The sequence below is a fragment of the Phocoena sinus genome, chromosome X (genome assembly GCF_008692025.1).
Source record: "Phocoena sinus isolate mPhoSin1 chromosome X, mPhoSin1.pri, whole genome shotgun sequence".
NCBI classification, from domain to species: domain Eukaryota; kingdom Metazoa; phylum Chordata; class Mammalia; order Artiodactyla; family Phocoenidae; genus Phocoena; species Phocoena sinus.
In genome coordinates, this window is record NC_045784.1 from 105,347,591 (window position 1) to 105,367,610 (window position 20,020).

The 20,020-nt window shown below is 34.2% G+C and overlaps 1 protein-coding gene and 1 pseudogene across 7 annotated transcripts in view; both read left to right on the forward strand.

Annotated features, from left to right (window-relative positions):
• Positions 1 to 20,020, forward strand: part of STAG2 (stromal antigen 2) — a 117,169-nt gene that overhangs the window by 60,745 nt on the left and 36,404 nt on the right. For all 7 annotated transcript variants that reach the window (XM_032619200.1, XM_032619199.1, XM_032619201.1 and 4 more), the window contains 12 exons: positions 24 to 228; positions 2,187 to 2,338; positions 4,776 to 4,849; positions 5,981 to 6,104; positions 6,908 to 7,006; positions 7,103 to 7,182; positions 12,003 to 12,110; positions 13,101 to 13,212; positions 17,678 to 17,795; positions 18,224 to 18,327; positions 19,375 to 19,467; positions 19,614 to 19,703. In XM_032619200.1, the coding sequence (XP_032475091.1) occupies positions 24 to 228; positions 2,187 to 2,338; positions 4,776 to 4,849; positions 5,981 to 6,104; positions 6,908 to 7,006; positions 7,103 to 7,182; positions 12,003 to 12,110; positions 13,101 to 13,212; positions 17,678 to 17,795; positions 18,224 to 18,327; positions 19,375 to 19,467; positions 19,614 to 19,703 (1,359 nt within the window). The remainder of the gene's footprint in view (positions 1 to 23; positions 229 to 2,186; positions 2,339 to 4,775; positions 4,850 to 5,980; positions 6,105 to 6,907; positions 7,007 to 7,102; positions 7,183 to 12,002; positions 12,111 to 13,100; positions 13,213 to 17,677; positions 17,796 to 18,223; positions 18,328 to 19,374; positions 19,468 to 19,613; positions 19,704 to 20,020) is intronic.
• On the forward strand, positions 4,488 to 4,588 carry LOC116748234 (annotated as a pseudogene).

Here is a 20,020-nt window from a genome sequence, read left to right on the forward strand (position 1 = left end):
GCTGTTTAAAATTTCTGTTTTAGGATAGTGGAGATTATCCACTTACCATGGCTGGTCCTCAGTGGAAGAAGTTCAAATCCAGTTTCTGTGAATTCATTGGCGTATTAGTACGGCAGTGTCAATATAGTATCATATATGATGAGTACATGATGGATACGGTCATTTCACTTCTTACAGGATTGTCTGACTCACAAGTCAGAGCATTTCGACACACAAGCACCCTGGCAGGTCAGTATTTAGAAATATTTTCTGTGCATTTTCTTAGGTTAGAGATGAAAATGATTTTCATTAAAAGAAATGAAATAATGGTGACAAATTAATTTTATTTATTAAGTAGCCCCTAAGAGGACACTCTCCCCTCTCCTTCAACCCTCACGAATTACTGGGAATGGAATGATATCTTCAGTTTTGATTTTCTGAAGGCATAATTAATTTTCTTGTGGTAAACCTACTTGTTTCCTATCCACCTCTTCTCCCTTTCTATGGCATAGTGATCTGTTGGGTTCTTGAAATACGTTTTATCAAGGAAGGTATTGACAGCAAATTTGGGGAACAGTCATTTTGGATATGTAGTTCTAAATGACTTTTATGCGTAGTCTCTGCTAGCATAGTCCCTCCTGGTATGATGGTCACTATAGGATGATGCTTATTTAATCACACCACAAAAAGTTGATTTTCCTTACGCTTCTGAGTAACTTTAGGCTGAGTCAGATTCTTTGCTCTTTAAATTTTAATGAAATGAGTTACATTTTTAAGGCTCACATGATTAATTCTAGAACAGTGGTTTTTAGTGTTGATGTTGATAAAATATTCTGGTTTCTCTTTTGTGCTGAAAGTACTATTATTGAATATGTGCTTTTTGGTTTGAGTTTGAATAAATCAACTAGGCATTAATTGTTACTATAGTATTCTAAGCCTTAATGATAGAATATTTTGATTTCTACAAAAATGTTTCTTTCTCTAAGTGTGGGGATGTTTTTTCCTTTAGAATATTTCCCCAGAGAATTAAAGCTATGATTAAAGATGTACTTCTGCTCAGCCCTCCATTTAAAAAAAAATAAAATGCATACAGTCAACCTGTAGGTTTTGCTTTTAGATTTGAGGTCACAAAATATGAATGTGATCTTGCTCTGTGAATTTAGGTAGCTTTGATGTTAAGAACTTGAACAGTTAAAGTAAATTAAAACATATATGATGGGGTAAGGTGGGTAATTTTAGATCAGAATGACAAACTGGTTTGCTGAAGGTGTGGAATAGCTCAGAAGATTGGGTATCTCTTTTAAAGAGAGCCAATAGCCACAAATTAAGGTTTAGTTTTGTGGTGTTCTATCACGCAGTGAACCAGGTGTGAGACATAGTCTGGACTAAGCTATATTAAGCATAAAGTGTTCAGATATTTCAACTAATAAGTTTGAAATCACAGGCAGTGAGTCTTGTCTCAGTAGCAAGAGTTCAGTAACAGAAGGTAGAGATCTGGAGGAACTCTGATAAAAAGCACTTTATTGAGTGATATTTTACTCTTTGTACTTTTGACTTTTTATCTAGATCTGTCCTTCATAATCGCACCATTGTCTTTATGATGATATGTAATAGAGTAAAATTAAAGGAAATCAAGTACTGATAAAACTTCAACATTTCTACACACTGTACTTTGATAAAAAGCACTTAAGTTCCCTCCCCCTTTGGTTACTGGATAGCTAAATGACTGCTGTATGAATCAAAATTTATTTAGAAGGTGAATCATGGTCTCTGGAAAAGGTCATTGTAGGAGACATATATATCATAGTATAGTGGGATCTGAGCATAGTCTAGAGTCAGATTACCTAGTTTTGAATCTTGGTTTAACTATGTATATGAACTGTGTAGTCTGAGGCAGATTTCTTAATCTCCCTGAGCTTCAGGTTCTTCATGAATGAAATGAGGATAATACTTAACTTTGAGGGCTGTTGTAAGGATTAGGAGTTAATCCAGGAAAAGTATTTAGCATAGGTAACTGACATATAGTAAGTATTCAATACACATTAGCTGTTGTTTTACTATTGTTGTTGTCATTTGTAGCAGCTATATTTTTCTTTTCTGTTAGAAGCGGAACAGCCCATCTTGTTTTTAATTTCTCTTAAATTGATCTTAACTTGTAAATTTTTGTGTCTGTGAGACTAAGTTCAACATTTTCCATTTAAAAATAGCTATGAAGTTGATGACAGCTTTGGTGAATGTGGCACTAAATCTTAGCATTAATATGGATAATACACAAAGACAATATGAGGCAGAACGGAATAAAATGATTGGAAAACGAGCCAATGAGAGGCTAGAACTCCTGCTACAGAAGCGGAAAGAGGTACGTACACTTTTGCACTGAATATTTAAGCTATTAATCTGTAACTAACTTGGTCACCATTAATTATGATATAACTTTGCTAGTTCATCGGATAAGTTTTTTTGAAAATTTTAAACAACATGTTTCAGGTTGTTTATACATCTAACTTATTTTTGTTGATTATTCATGCCAACAGTACCTTCTGTGTATATATTCTTTCTATGTGGACTAGGATTAAGAGTTCAAGGCTTCACATAAGGAGTCCTGGGCCAGTCTGACAAGCTGCTTAATGCTTTAGTGTTGTTCATCTCTACTGTGAAAATATCTCTGCTAACTGCCTCCGTCAGCTTATTGTCAGGATGAAATGAGGTTTCACTTATGTAAAGTCACTTTGAAAAATAACTTATAAGCTATTTATGCTGTCATAATCTGTGTTTTTGGTTTTTTTATAGTGTAAGAGGCACTTGGTTAACATTAATGACCACCAAATTCAACTTTGAATGAGGAAAATATATTTTTTCAGTTTTATGCTAAGTAATAATAAATAAAATCTTTCGATGTTGTGTATTTTGGTCGTTGTTGTTGTTGTCTCCCCTGCCCCCATGCCGTGCGGCTTGTGGGATCTTAGTTCCCTGACCAGGGATTGAACCCAGGCCCTGGCAATGAAAGCGCCGAGTCCTAACCACTGGACCGCCAGGGAATTCCCTTGATGTTGTGTTTTTGATTTAAATTCCTCCTTCATTGGTGATGTAATATTTTACTATCTGATATTGAGGATGTTTATTTTTATTTCTAATAGGCAAAGTCTGCTGTTTCAGAAATACTAGTAATGCAGTTGAGTTAAAATATTTGCCGTGGTGTTCCATAAATTACTTATTTGATTTTGACATTTTTTTGGGGGTAGTGGTAACTATAATTTAAAAGTTGGTTATTTCTGAGATAGCCAATAACTTTTTTAAATGCCCCCTGCTCAAGAGAAGCCAGAAAAATCTTGCCCACATTTCCACCATGCCTAAACTCCTCATCTTTTTCACGTACGGTTGACCCTTGAACAATACAGGTTTGAACTGTGCAAATCCATTGATACTTGGATTTTTTTCAGTAGTAAATATTACAGTACTTACATGATCCACGGTTGGTTGAATCTTTGGTTGTGGAACCTTGTATGTGGAGAAACTGTGGATACAGAGAAACTGCATATACGGAGGGCCGACTATAAGTTTTATTTGGATTTTCAACTGTGTGGAGGGTCAGCGTCCCTAGCCCCTGCGTTGTTCACGGGTCAACTGTAGTTGAAATGAAGAATTGACCTTTTTGCCCCTTAACTTAGTTAATAAGTTGCATTGGATGCTTTATTAGATGAACATAATGCATGAAATTATGGCCTGATTCTAAGATTCTGAACATAGAATGAGTGGATATAGGTAAAAAGGGGTTTTGAGTTTAAAATTCTTGTACAAATATAAGATATTAATACTTCTAGCGTGGGTTAAGTTTTTAAACATGTTGAAAGACCACCTGTGCCTTTGACTGTGCTAATTAATACAAGTGCATGCCCTTGTTAGCATTATTTGGAAATGTGAGATTATATTCATGAAAAGAAAAAAAGCATTTTACAGAAACATAGAACATAATCTAAAAGCTAATTAATACTTAGCGTGTGAAAGATTTTCCTTGTACTTCTCAAGCTCTGAAACAATTTTCTCTTAACTCTCAAGCTCTGAGTTGAAAATACATGGGAGTAAATAAGTCAACCCAGATTTGAAATGTTTAGTTGGTTATTTCAAGTGAGCCTTGTTTCCCTCAAAAATATTTAGCAGGGAGACAAATTTTTTTGCCAAGTTATTTTACTCAAATCGTTTTTGTTCTTTGAGCAGGCACTAGTTAACATGACTTATTTTTCAGATGCTACAGACCAAGATAATGAAACATTGTTATGCTCTTTTGATTATATGTTATATAATATGTATTATAATAAACTACATAACAGATTTCTTTATGTACATTTATACAATGAAAATACGTGACCATTTAAAAAATTAGTCTACCAGCTAAACATTAAAAACCAAGTACAAATATTCCAGGTATCAAGGGACTGTGGCTACCTGATAGACAACAGATGTTAATTTTTGTATGTGGACACTTTTCGTTTAGTGGAATTAAGAATTGGGTGCTCGCTTCGGCAGCACATATACTAAAGTTGGAATGAGAAGATTAGCATGGCCCCTGCGCAAGGATGACATGCAAATTCGTGAAGTGTTCCATATTTTTGTTGTAAAGCAGAAACTGACACACCACTGTAAAGCAATTATACTCCAATAAAGATGTTAAAAAAAAAAGGAATTGGGTGTAATAACCAAAACACTGGAGAAACCTGCATTTGTGTTTGTAACAACTTTTAGATGTCCTTTTGGTTCTCTTCCATTACAATTGAAAAGAAATGATGTGTTCTTTTCAGCTTCAAGAAAATCAAGATGAAATAGAAAATATGATGAATGCAATATTTAAGGGAGTGTTTGTACATAGATACCGGTAAGTCAGGGCAGTTTTTTTAATGTAACTCTTATCCTGTTCAAGTTTGGATATTTAGTGGTTTATGTAATATAAATTTAGTGGAAATCATGTTAGAGTAAGATCAGTGTTAGAATCTAAGCTCTTCCACTGATTGAGACACTCTATGCAAGTTACTTAACTGCTCTCAACTTTGTTTTCTATCTGAAAATGGGGTAATGTTGTGCTTGACTTGTAGATGCCCAGAAAATGGAAGCTACTGCTGTTATTAGGAGTCAGGGTACAGAATACTTAATTGATTTTGGAGGTACTATGTTAGTAGAGACTGTACGTTCTGATTCCTGACTCTTTCCTCTTCCATTTGAATATTAGTGGGAAAAGCTGGATAGATTTAAGTGAGATGTTTCCCTTATTTTGAATGAGTAGAGGAAAGAAATAGGTAATCTTACCACCATTTCTGCTGTAACCTATTCTTTAAATGTTGGTGGCATGTTTATTTAACTTCTCTGTCATTTCCTTAACTTGGCAGTTATTGAATCAGGTTAATACTTCCTTTGTAATATCCCTTTGTCTATTCTTACCTTTTTATTTCTGTTGTCACCATTACCTTAGTCTGTTCCCTCGTCATTCTCATGCCTAGAGATTATTGCAGTTGTCTTAAAATGTTCTTTTGTTGCATCATTCTTCTGCTCAAAAGCCTTGAATGACTTACCATTACCTACAGGATGAATTCAAAATAATTTAGTCTGACATTCAAATCCAAATTGAGCTTGGCCTCAATATTAGGTGTAACTAATTCTCACCCGGAAAATATTATCTAACCAGACTAGTGTTCCTGCTGTCTGAACACACCATGCCCAGGAGGTGTGAACAAAGGCTGGGGTATGGCATGGTATAAAAGGTGGGGATTGGATTCTGTTTGTAGGTTTATTTAACTTTAAATATTTATATGGTGATAATTATGCTTTGACAACTAGACTGTAAGCTCTTGGCATTCGGGGGCCATGCTTCAATTCTACATTTAAATCCCCAGTAATACTTAAGGTAGTGGTATATTCATAGTAGGTATGGAGTATTTGGTGCTGCTTAAATAAACCACAAGTCCTGTGGTATACTGGCACTAATATGCATAATTTTCCTTCCTCCATGCAGGGATGCAATAGCTGAAATCCGAGCTATTTGCATTGAAGAGATTGGCATTTGGATGAAAATGTATAGTGATGCCTTTCTTAATGACAGTTATTTAAAATATGTTGGTTGGACTATGCATGATAAGGTAAGATATGCCTTATATACTGCTTTTCTTTTTACACATAGGCATAGCTATCTGCTGCTCTCATTCATAGTGACTTATCTGCATATAGGTAAAACTGGGAACACATTCCTATAGGCCTCTCTCCTTTATTCTTTTCTGTCCACTCCATGAAAATATGGTCTCTATCACATAAAGTCCCCTAGTTTTTTGAATCTTGATGACTGATTTAGCCTTCAATCTTGAAACAATTTTTGTACTGAAACAATTGGATCATGTAGGCGGTGGTGGTAGTGGTGAGACATTTCTTAGAGCAGTAAGAAGAATTCTTACTCTGTTAATATGTAAGTGCTCTATACATTTTAAAATTTCTTTAATTTTGATTCTCTTGATAAACATGTATCTTAGCCAGATTATAAGTTACAACTTGGCTTCTGACCTTTTTTATTTTTTTTAAATTAATCTACCTTTCTCTTAGTCTGCCTCTTTACAAGCCTTGAAGTTCTTTGTATATATTCCTTACAAATACTAATTTCTGTAAAGGAAAACTTACTGTGAAATATGCTACTATCGTCTTTCACAATAGTATTGCTCTGAAAAAATTTTCAAAAAATTTTCATTTGACCCACAGCAGTAGTAACCCCAAAGGTATTTAGTTTTAAATGTTTATGTATTGATTCCTATTTTTGCATTATCAAAGATGAGAGTTTCCGAAGAAATGCTATTGTATAGAGCATATTTAAAGTAGAAAATATTGTAAGTATCTTGAATGTTCAGGTTGAAAATATGCAGAGTTTTAATGCATTTTCTCCTCTTGTTTCATTCAGCAAGGTGAGGTAAGACTCAAATGTCTCACGGCTCTACAAGGGCTTTATTATAACAAAGAGCTTAATTCCAAACTGGAGCTATTTACCAGTCGGTTCAAGGTTAGTATTACTCTAAGTATTTAAAAATTATCTGTTATTTGAAAGTATTTTTTCTGGCTTTCCCTTTAAGAATATTTTAATTATTTTTGTCCTTAGGATAGAATTGTGTCTATGACCCTTGACAAAGAATATGATGTTGCAGTACAAGCAATAAAATTACTCACTCTTGTTTTACAGTAAGTATGTTTTTTAAAAAATATTTATTTATTTATTTGGCTGCCCTGGGTCTTAGTTGCGGCATGTGGGATCTTTTAGTTGTGGCATGCAGGCTCTTAGTTGTAACATGCATGTAGCATCTAGTTCCCTGACCAGGGATCGAACCCGGGCTCCCTGCATTGGGAGTGCAGAGTCTTAACTGCTGGGCCACCAGGGAAGTCCAACAGTAAGTATGTATTTATCGCATATTGCTAATGTCCAGTTATCTAAATAATACATTAGAATACTTGGTTTAAATTTATCTAGATCTAAACTTTAATAACTTGGGGGTTTTACAGCAAAAAGTTTAATTTTTTCATGTAAAGTTGAGAAAACAGGAAGAGAGAACCATTGGACTAGAAAATTCTGAGCTAGGAATTCATGTGTTCTCATTCTCTTGACTAGTTTCCTTTCAATTTTACTGTCTCTAGATACTCTTGAAATAAAGTTAAACACTTGAATGTGTTAAATATGCCTATCATATTTTGTCACTATTATTTTTTTAAGATTTTATTTATTATTTATTTATCTTATTTATTTTTGGCTGTGTTGGGTCTTAGTTGCAGCATGCAGGATCTTTGTTGAGGCATTTGGGATCTTTCGTTTCAGTGCGTGGGCTTCTCTTTAATTGTGGCTTGCGGGTTTTCTCTCTCTAGTTGTGGCGCGCAGGCTTCAGGGTGCGTGGGCTCTGTAGGTGTGGCGCACGGGTTCCAGAGTGCATGGGTTCTGTAGTTAGCGGCACACGGGCTCTAGTTGAGGTGCGAGAGCTCAGTAGTTGTGGCATGCTCGTTGCCCCTTGGCATGTGGGATCTTAGTTCCCTGACCAGGGAGCAAACCTGTGTCCCCTGCATTGTAAGGCAGATTCTTTACCATTGGACCACCAGGGAAGTCCCTTGTCACACTTTCAGAAATTAGTATTTACTGAAACTTATCTGTAAACAATCTGAATTTAAAACGTATTCTATCATGTTAAAATGTAAAAGTGATGGAATTAACTTTTTTTCTTTTTAAAAAGGTGTGGTGATATATACAAGATTTACCATTTAAACATATTTAAGAGTACAGATCAGTGGAATTAAGTACATTCATAATGTTGTGCAGCCATCAGCGTTATCCATCTCCAGAACCTTTTTTATCTTCCCATACTGATACTCTGTAGACGACTGCCAAGTGTGATTTTAAGTCATATTGTCTACTCTTTATCTCTGAATTTGATTATTTTAGGTACCTCATATAAGTGGAATTATACAATATTTGCCCTTTTGTAGCAGGCTTATTTCACTTAGCATAATGTCTTCAGAGTTTATCCATGTTAGGTTATGTATCGGAATTTTATTCCTTTTTGAGACTCAGTATATTCCATTGTATGTATAACACATTTTATTTATTCATTCATCTATTAATGGACATTTAGGTTGTTAACATGATCCAAATAATTGCAAAAGGGCCTTTTCAAAAAAAAAAGCATAGCGTGCTAATTCTGATACTCATATGTATGGGAAAGTCATCATGTAAGAGTAGCCAGCAAAATTCTGATTAAAAACTAACGAGAGACGACTACCCGGTATGATTTTAAGTCACTATATTGTAAAACCACAGTAACTTTTATTATTATTAATTTAAAAAATGAAGTATAGTTGATTTACAGTGTTGTGTTAATTTCAGGTGTATAGCACAGTGTTTCGGTTATACATATATATAGTAGGTCCTTGCTGGTTATCTGTTTTATACATATCAGTGTGTATATGTTAATCCCAAACTCCTAATTTATCCCTCCCTACCCCTACCATAGTAACTTTTAAATTTTGGCACTAGTATGTGAATAGACAAACCAGTGGCACAGAATAAAGAATAGAGACAAACTTAAATGCATCCAGGAACCTAGTGTAGGGTAAGGGTCGTTTCCTATTAGAAAATAAATGGTTTTGTGACACTTAGGTTCTATTTGGGGGGAAATTAAATTGGATTCATATTTTGACCTTATGTAGAAATGATTTCCAGGTGGATGAAATGTTTAAATGTAGATAAATGAGACCATTAAAGTGCTAGATGAAAACTTAGGGGAAGATTAAACATTTATATTTTATATGTAAACTGAGCAATGTCTTTCTGAGCATGACATAAAACCTAGACATTAAAAAAAATACTGAATTTTAACTACATGAAACTAGAAGAAAAAAAACTAGAAATGTGTATATGACATAAAATATAAACAAACTCAGAAAACAAATGACAGACTGGGCAAAATATTTGCATCATAGGAGTCACTTTCAATAAATCAATAAAAAGAACAGAAACCCAATAGGAAAAGAGTCAAAAGTTAGGAACCACATCATAGACAGAAAAGAAAATAAAAATTTAAACATATGAAAAGTTGTTTAGCTGTACTTAGAGATATGTATATTAAAATGAGACCATCTTTTACCTATTGCTTGACAAAGATACAAAATGTGTTTGGTAATACACTACGTTGGTAAGGCTATGCAAAAACAGACCCTTACATTATTGATGGGACTATGAATGGTATAACCTCTTTGGAGCAAAGCTTGGCAGTATCTATTCAAAATATAAAATGCTTATTCTCTAACATAGTACTATTTGTAATAGAATTTTGGAAATATTCTAGATGATTATTAATAGAGGAAGAATTAAATTTTTATATAATAACTAATAGAAGCACCTCATAAGGGTTATCTCATTTAATGCAGCAGTCCTGTTTGAGGAGCATGGTTATTAACGCCATTTATATGAAATGGACTACATTGCAGTCATTAAAAAGAAGGCAGCTCTACTTCAAAATTTAAATTAGGTGGTTGGGATTAATATATACACACTACTATATATAAAATAGATAATCAACAAGTACATACTGTATAGCACAGGGAACTTTGCTCACTACTCTGTAACAACCTATATGGGAAAAGAATCTGAAAAAGAATAGATATATGTATAACTAAATTGCTTTGCTGTACACCTGAAACTAACACAACATAGTAAATCTACTGTACTCCAATATAAAATAAAAATTAAATTTAAAAAAAATCAGAAAAAAAGAAGGCAGCTCTAGATACACTGACATTTTCTGAGAATTCACTTAACTGCGGGAATTTTGAGCAGTCTTAACAATTGCATTTTTCTTTAATTTTTAATTGGATTTATAAATTATTATATGCACGTTATAAAAATATTGAAAGAATCCTGAAGTAAATAAGAAAATAATAGTATCCTACTTATAATTCTACAGCTTCTCCCCTTTTCCTCCGTAATACCCTGTGGACATCTTTTTTTTTTTTTTTTTTTTTTTTTTTTTGTGGTACTCGGGCCTCTCACTGCTGTGGCCTCTCCCGCCGCGGAGCGCAGGCTCCGGACGCGCAGACCCAGCGGCCATGGCTCACGGGCCCAGCCGCTCCGCGGCACGTGGGATCCTCCCGGACCGGGGCACGAACCCGCGTCCCCTGCATCGGCAGGCGGACTCCCAACCACTGCGCCACCAGGGAAGCCCCTGGACATCTTTTTTTGTTGTTTCTGGTATTTTAATGAAGGGTAATGGCCATTTTTGTTGATTCAGCCATGTATATACCTAATAACTGAAACTTGTCAGGAACATTCCTTATTGGTTAAAATGAGTGAACTACTACACATTTACTATAGTTTCACTGATTTGATTCAATATATATGTATATGTATATATTTTATTATAAGATGGCACAAGTGGTTTTTCCAAAAATGATCCAGTATTACACATCGAGTTAATTTAAATTAAAGTGCTTTTCAAACTTTTTAACATTTTGGTTTCATTTTTCTCAAAAAGAGGTAATACTTCCTTAGACATCAGACTTCTGGAAACCTTGTGCACAGCAGAAAACCAAAAAGGATCTGAGCTCCTGAACTAACATCTACTATCCTTAGGCTTTTTTCTCTGATGGTGGTCCTATGATTCCTAATTTACATATAATGGTAAAAACCTAGATTGTTTATCTCACAGTAGACTAAAAGCATATTAGGAGGGAAAGAGGTGCCAGAGGTCAGGACTTAGAATGCAGAGTCCCACTATGGAAGCACCCAACAAGGTTTACTCTGGGGTACTGTGGTTGATGGGCCTAATAATGACTTTGATTTACCAAGATTTTGTTAGGTTTATTTTGTTCTTTTAAAATAAGGTCAGTAAAATGAGCACTGCATTTTAGTAAGATTTTTTTAATGATACATTGTAAAGGTCTTTGGCACTTAAATTTTAATTATTTGCTAAAATGCTTTTGCATTGCCTTATATGGTGTTTAATACATGGTGAATGAAGTATTATTCTTCATTGTGAGATAACTGGAGTGTTAGTATATTTTAATGTTGCAATATTGTCTCTTGCCTTAATATTACTATGAAATACATGCAAAATGTTCTTTGAGATTATTAACTCTAAGCTCTTAGCATACCACCACTTTTTTTCCTATGTTAGTTTATATTATTTTGTCTTCATTTCCCTTTAGCATATTTGTCACATTGTTATTTCTCTTAGTATATATTTCATTATACTCGGTATTCACTCTAATTTTACCTCCCATTGATCTTAGGTGTTAACAAAATACTCAGCTGTTTTGTCAGGGGATGCTTTTACTGATAGACGATAATCAAATAAGGTTGATTTCTTCTTTCAACAGAAGTTCTTAATGAAGGTTTTTTTTTTAAACACAAGTTTAAAAGTGGAAGTGTACTATTTTGTAATGTGTGAATATGAATTTTTGTAATCAGTATGCTTAAAATTACAACATTACTGTGAAAACTGCTGTTGCTTATTTCTTCTTAGGAGTAGTGAAGAAGTTCTTACTGCAGAAGATTGTGAAAATGTCTATCATCTAGTTTATTCAGCTCATCGGCCAGTAGCAGTAGCAGCTGGAGAATTTCTCTACAAAAAGTAAATCTGTATTTCTGTTGTTCATTTGTCTAAAGTATACTTTAATGGAAGTAACTTATTGTGTTATCATTCATATTAAAATATATATAAATATAACTTATTAAAAATTATTCAGTACCGGTCTTAAGCCTATTTTTGCGTTACAAAAAATATTTTTCAAAATAATAAAAGGTTTTACTTCGAGTACTTTGATAACGGTTTGATATAAGAACCACAGGAATCCTTTAGTCTCTTTTCTTTTATGTTGCTGTTTAACACCTCAGATTAGGTAGTATAGATAGCAGTGTGAATATCTAATCACCGAAAATATTTAGCAAATGTTATGTAATGGCTTTTAAAGAGAACAATTTGAACCACTTGGACTAAATTGTAAGATTTTAGATTGTAAAATCTTAAAGATTTTATTTAAATGCTCGTTTGGGGTGAAGCATTTATTAGAAAGAGTACATGATGTAAAACATTTACACTACAGTTTTCTATTCATTGTTATCCAGTGATAACTTTTGTTGTTTATAAGAAAGAGTGATCATGATACCCGTAGAAAGAGGCCACTAAGTTCAGACTTTGGGATAAATTGTGCAAGCAGGATAGAAGGAAAAGACATGTCATTTTTAAAGAGAAGAATGTTTATCATAGATTTATGTGCATAAATGGTATAGGTTAGTCATTGTGATACTTTTATAAAAAGAAATGCTTGCTTAAAATGCAGTAAGGGTTTTAAAAAGAAATAATTCACAATGCAACTAACTTGAGAAGTTAATTTTTTTTTTTTTTTTTTTTTGAGAAGTTAATTTAAAAGGATTTAGAAGTACCACCAAGTGTGAAATGAAAAAGGTTTATAGCAATTACTTAGTATAAAGTTGGAAAATACTGTACCTACCCAGCTCCCATGTACTCCTTTGTTAAATGCTTAAATATGGAATTCAGACAGTTTTTTTAAATTAGGAAATTTTCGTTTTAAAAGTAAGTATTTTGCATATATTATCATAGGCTCTTCAGCCGTCGAGATCCAGAGGAGGATGGAATGATGAAAAGAAGGGGACGACAAGGTCCAAATGCCAACCTTGTTAAGACATTGGTTTTTTTCTTTCTGGAAAGTGAGGTTAGTTGATGTTCATGTTAATACTTACGTTCAAAACAATTTGGAGGTGGGGTTCAAATGATGTAAATCTTAAAATCTTCCAAATATCACAGTGAGTTGGATAAAATAGAGTTCTACCAATTCCACACCAAAAAAAATTTTTTTCTGTGGTAGTAAGATACTCAAATAGTATATTTATATATAGTGCTAAGAGCATGAATTTTGGAACCAGAAAGACCTGATTACTGATTGGGCTTCCCTACTTATTATTTGTATAACCTTGATTCAGTTACTTAATCTTTCTAAGCCCATTTTCCTTGTAAAAATGTGGATAATAATTTCTTAGATAACGCTGAGATAATCCATGTAAAACTATTAGCACAGACCTAGCATTTTGTTAGTTCTCAATATTTGGTACCTGTGATTATTATTGTTGTTGCAGATACAGATTTACATTTAACATCAGCTCTTTTAGGTCTCCCTTAGGTTGAAAACCTACCTGTTCACCAGAATTTGAGAGGGCCCAACATACATTTTTAGTATATGTGTATTATTTAATCAGTGTTAGGGCCTTTTAATTAGATTTTCTAATTGTTTCTATATATAGAAATACAGTTGGTTTTTGCATATTGACCTCTTATCTGCAGTTTTGCTAAATTCACTTTTTAAAGTAAGTTTTTAATAAAATTCTTAGTATTTTCTATAATATACAATCAAGTCATTTGCAAATAATGATGATTTTACTTCTTCCTTTCCTACATTTATGCCATTTTTTTCCCCAGCCTTATTGTACTGGCTAGGGCATCCAGTAGAATGTTGAATAGAAGTGGTGAGAGTGGATAGCTTTGGATTGTTCCTGATCTTAGGGGAAAAGCATCCAATATTTCAACATTAATTACGTTTTTAGTTATAGGTGTTGCGTAGCTATTTATTATATTGAGGATGTTTCCTCCTATACCTTTTTTTGCTGAGAAGTTTTTTTTAATTTTATTGAAATATAGTTGATTTACAGTGTTGTGTTTAATTTCTGCTCTGCAGCAAAGGGACTCAGTTATACATATGTATTCTTTTTCATATTTTTTGTTATGGTTTATCACAGGATACTGAATATAGTTCCCTTGCTGTACTAGGACCTTGTTGTTTATCCATTTTATACATAATAGTTTGCACCTGCTAATATCCTAGACTCCCAGTCCTTCCCTCCCCCACCTCTCCACCCCCCTTGGTAACCACAAGCCTGTTCTCTATATCTGTAAGTCTGTTTTTGTTTCATAGATATGTTCATTTGTGTCATATTTTAGATTCCACATATAAGTGATATCATATGGTATTTGTCTTTCTCTTTCTGACTGACTTCGCTTAGTATGATAATCTCTAGGTCCATCCATGTTGCTGCAAATGGCATTATTTCATTCTTTATTGTGACTGAGTAATATTCCATTGTATGTATATGTGTGTGTGTATATACACACACAAACACACACATATCTTTCTTTCTTTTTTGGGGGTGGGGGGCCGCCCCGCAGGGCATGCAGGATCTTAGTTTCCTGACCAGGGATCGAACCCATGCCCGCTGCAGTGGAAGCATGGAGTCTTTTTTTTTTTTTTTAGCATCTTTATTGGAGTATAATTGCTTTACAATAGTGTGTTAGTTTCTGCTTTATAACAAAGTGAATCAGCTATACATGTATCCCCATATCTCTTCCCTCTTGCATCTCTCTCCCTCTCACCCTCCCTATCACACCCCCTCTACGTGGTCACAAAGCACCGAGCTGATCTCCCTGTGCTATGAGGCTGCTTCCCACTAGCTATCGGTTTTACATTTGGTAGTGTATATATGTCCATGCCACTCTCTCACTTCGTCCCAGCTTACCCTTAACCCTCCTCGTGTCCTCAAGTCCATTCTCTAGTAGGTCTGCGTCTTTATTCCCATCCTGCCTCTAGGTTCTTCATGACCTTTTTTTGTTTTGTTTTGTTTTGTTTAGATTCTGTATATATGTGTTAGCATATGGTATTTGTTTTTCTCCTTCTGACTTACTTCACTCTGTATGACAGACTCTAGGTCCATCCACCTCACTACAAATAACTCAATTTCGTTTCTTTTTATGGCTGAGTAATATTCCATTGTATATATGTGCCACATCTTTATCCATTCATACCACAGCTTCTTTATCCATTCATCTGTCAGTGGACATTTAGGTTGTTTCCATGTCTTTGCTATTGTAAATAGTGCTGCTATGAACATAGGGGTGCATGTATCTTTTCAAATTATAGCTTTGTCTGGGTATATGCCCAGGAGTGGAATTGCTGGATCATATGGCAACTCTATTTTTAGTCTTTTGAGGAACCTCCATACTGTTTTCCGTAGGGGCTGCATCAGTTTACATTCCCACCAACAGTGTTAAGTGGGATCCCTTTTCTCCCCACCCTCTCCAGCATTTATTATTTGTAGACTTTTTAATGACGGCCATTCTTACTGATGTGAGGGGATACCTCATTGTAGTTTTGATTTGCATTTCTCTAATAATTAGCGATGATAAGCCTCTTTTTTTTTTTTTCTTTTGCTGTACGCGGGCCTCTCACTGCTGTGGCCTCTCCCGTTGCGGAGCACAGGCTCCGGACGCACAGGCTCAGCGGCCATGGCTCATGGGCCCAGCCACTCCGCGGCATGTGGGATCTTCCCGGACCGGGGCACGAACCCGTGTCCCCTGCATCGACAGGCAGACTCTCAACCACTGTGCCACCAGGGAAGCCCAATGAGCATCTTTTTATGTGCCTATTGGCCATCTGTATGTCTTCTTTGGAGAAATGTCTATTTAGGTCTTCCACCCATTTTTTGATTGGGTTGTTTGTTTGATATTGAGTTGTATGAACTGTTATGTATATTTTGGAAATTAAGCCCTTTTCAGTCACATCATTTGCAAATATTTTCTCCCAGTCTGTAGGATGTCTTTTTGTTTTGTTTATGGGTTCCTTTGCTTGCAAAAGCTTATAAGTTTGATTAGGTCCCATTGTTTATTTTTACTTTTATTCCTGTTGCCTTAGGAGGCTGACCTAAGAAAACATTGGTGCGATTTATGTCAGAATGTTTTGCCTGTCTTTCTCTTCTAGGAGTTTTATGGTGTCTTGTCTTATATTTAAGTCTTTAAGCCATTTTGAGTTTATTTTTGTGTATGGTGTGAGGGTGTATTCTAGCTTCATTGATTTACATGTGGCTGTCCAGCTTTCCCAGCACCACTTGCTGAAGAGACTGCCTCTTCCCCATTGTATATTCTTGTCTCCTTTGTCAAAGATTAATTATCCATAGGTGTGTGGGTGCTGAGACATTTTATCATGAATGGATGTTGAATTCTGTCCAATGCTTTTTTCTTCATCCCTTGAGATGATTATTTTATCTTTCATTACATTAATATGATAAATTATGTTGATTGTTGTTTTGAATGTTGAATCAACCTTGCATTCCTAGGATAAACCCCTACTTGGTCATGATCTGTTATCCTTTTTATATATTGCTGGTTTTAGTTTGCAAATTTTTTGAGAACATTCCCTCCATGTTCATGCAGGGTGTTGATATATATATATATATATATATATATATATATATATATATATATATATTTAATTGTAACGTCTTTGATGGGTTTTGGTATCATGGTAATGCTTGTCCCCTAAAATGAGTTGGGAAGCTGTAGGGCCTTTTTAAGCTTCACAGAATGAAGAGAAATGATTTAGTTATATATTGAATTGATAAGTAATCATGTATTTTGTATTTTAAGTAATCGTTACAACTCCCATTAAATTACAATAAATTTGTAGTATATTTTATAACTGAGAGTAGTTCACCCGTGTAATACAGTTGGCCCCCCATATCTGTGGGTTCTGCATCTGTGGATTCAGCCAACAGGGGATTCAACCAATAGTGGATTGAAAATATTTTTTGAAAAATTCCAGAAAGTTCCAAGAAGCAAAAGTTGAATTTGCCATATACTGGCAACTATTTACATAGTATTTACATTGTATTGGGTACTATAAGTAATCTAGAGATGATTTAAAGTATATGGAAAAAAAAAAATAAAAAAAAAAATAAAGTATATGGAAGGATGAGCATAGGTTATGTGCAGATACTACACCATTTTATATAAGGAACTTGAGCATCCTCGGAAAATTGACGGGGGGTCCTGGAACCAATCCTCCTTAGATATAGAAGAATGACTGTATTGAGTCAGGTACTAAATATGCATGCATATAGTCTCTTCAAAAATAATTTTCATGTGAATGATTTAATGATTATTGTGAGAAATGTTACTACCTAGCAGGGTTTACTTATACATAGCAAGCTAAGGCAGTTCTTCTCTGTCCTTTCTTCCATTTGACCTCAAAAAACAAATTGTTTGAGTTTGCACATGGTGCCAACAAAGCTTCCATTCTTTTGATTAAGGCTAGTATGATATTTGTCTAAGAGCACATTGCTCTTCTTAAATTTTAGTTACATGAGCACGCAGCGTACCTTGTGGATAGCATGTGGGACTGTGCTACTGAGCTGCTGAAAGACTGGGAATGTATGAATAGCTTGTTGCTGGAGGAGCCACTTAGTGGAGAGGAAGGTAAGGATGTTTAATTATGGTATTTTTGTTGTCTAGATAATTTTGAAAATAGAGTTTACTTATTCCATTTCTTTATCTTTTAGCATTAAAATAATGATTCAAAGTCTTTGAATAATTTTGTTTTCATACACATGAATATTATGCTATGTAGAAGGATGTAATTGCTGTCAATATTCTTTATTTTGTTTTATTATATTTTTTTTGTATCTGTTCATATTTTCATTTCTCAAATTGTGGAGCAGTGTTTTACAGATTTGTAATGCTTAGGAGGGTTTAACTTGTTCTGAACCTTTTTGTGATATAGTAATGGGATTTTCTTTAGTACATTAGGTCAGATTCTGTCACAGGCAGAAGGAACTGTTATGTAATATTATAAATGGCATATAAAGAAAAGAAATAGGTTAACTTTCTGATTTTTTTTCTTTCAGCGCTAACGGACAGACAAGAGAGTGCTCTGATTGAAATAATGCTTTGTACCATTAGACAAGCTGCTGAATGTCATCCTCCTGTGGGGAGAGGGACAGGAAAAAGGGTAGGCCAACATATTTTCAGTATTCTAAATTATATGTCTCTTTTTCAATATCTTTTTTAAAGTTCTTATTTGTAACCATATAATCAAATTTTTGAATCTTAAATTTTATTTTTCAGGCGATCTTTGCTTATAAATATGTGTTAGAAGTAAATTTTAAAGCATTAGCAATTTGTGAAATCCACGTTCCTTCCATAAGATACTTTGTGAGTTAACTACAGGAGATGCAGTGGTTGACAGTAACTACAGGAGATACAGTGATTGACAGTCCCTGCCTTTAAGACCGCATGTTGTGCAACATTTTAGAATGGTGTATTTGTCTGTTTTGGTTTATTTATAGATTTGCTTTCTTTTTCTTTTAATAAAAGTTTGAAATAAAGACAGGATAATCATTCATTAATATGGGGGAAATTCCTATTTCCTGGGATTTGATTTTAATGCATTATTTCAAAGTTCACATATATTTGTATTGTAGACCAGAGTTGCACAGGCTTTCAAACTTTGTGAAGCACAAAAATACATTTTTATATCGTGACCTAGTACACATCTATTTATATGTGTTTGTGTGTAACTGAAACAGAATTTCATCAAACAATACTGCAACTTAGGTGATACATTCTATTTACCTTTGTTTTCTTTTCGTGTTTTTTTTCTTGTTTTTCTAATTGCTGGTCGTTACTTATGTTGATTTCATAACGCATGGATCATGGCACAACTTATAGTAGACTGAAATCCTACTCAGTCCTATTATTATATAAACTCCTAAACTCCTAAACTACATTTCCTAACTGCTTCTCCTTTCATCTAAAGGTAGAGTTAGTTAATCTAACTGGGTATTGATTTTGCCTCTAGACCTATTCAAAGTGTTGCTATTTTTAAAAAATATAATGTGCAAGCTATTCTCTTTGTTACTTTTGGGTTTCAAGTTCTATAGTAGAAATTCTTGTCTCCATCATTACTTATTTTGGATATCTTAACTTAAATTTGAGCACCTAACAGTGTCAGTGGGCTTATTAATAAATACTTAGAAACTTTGTTGTGTTACCTTAGGTGCTAACAGCAAAGGAGAAGAAGACCCAGTTGGATGACAGGACAAAAATCACTGAACTCTTTGCTGTGGCCCTTCCTCAGTTATTAGCTAAAGTAAGTTTGTGTCAGTATCAGGAGTGTTACTAAGAAATTACAAGTTTTGTTTGGAAGTGCCACACAGAATTTTGCACTTATCATAATATTTACTTACCATTATTGTGATGTTTTTGACATGATTTTCTTTTTTTTTTATTTCAAAGTACTCTGTAGATGCTGAAAAGGTGACTAACTTGTTGCAGTTGCCACAATACTTTGATTTGGAAATATATACCACTGGACGATTAGAAAAGGTATGGTGTTTCTATGTATAAAAAACCTTGAAGAAAAATCGTTAACTTAGTTCATCCCATCATATTGTTTATTTATATTTTTGAAATATGTTTTTGTAACTTGTAATGTAAAAGGAAACCTGTATCTTGTATGCCATACATATTTTAGATAAGGTGGATTTATTAGAGAATGGCACTAATGAGGTTTCCCTTTGATTCATGCCCATATCCGTACCATCATTGCTAGCCATTATGTGACTGTATCACTGATCATTTATGGAGATTAGGGGTGGGTAACTAGATAATAACAATTGCAAAATGAAAGCAGCTAATATCCA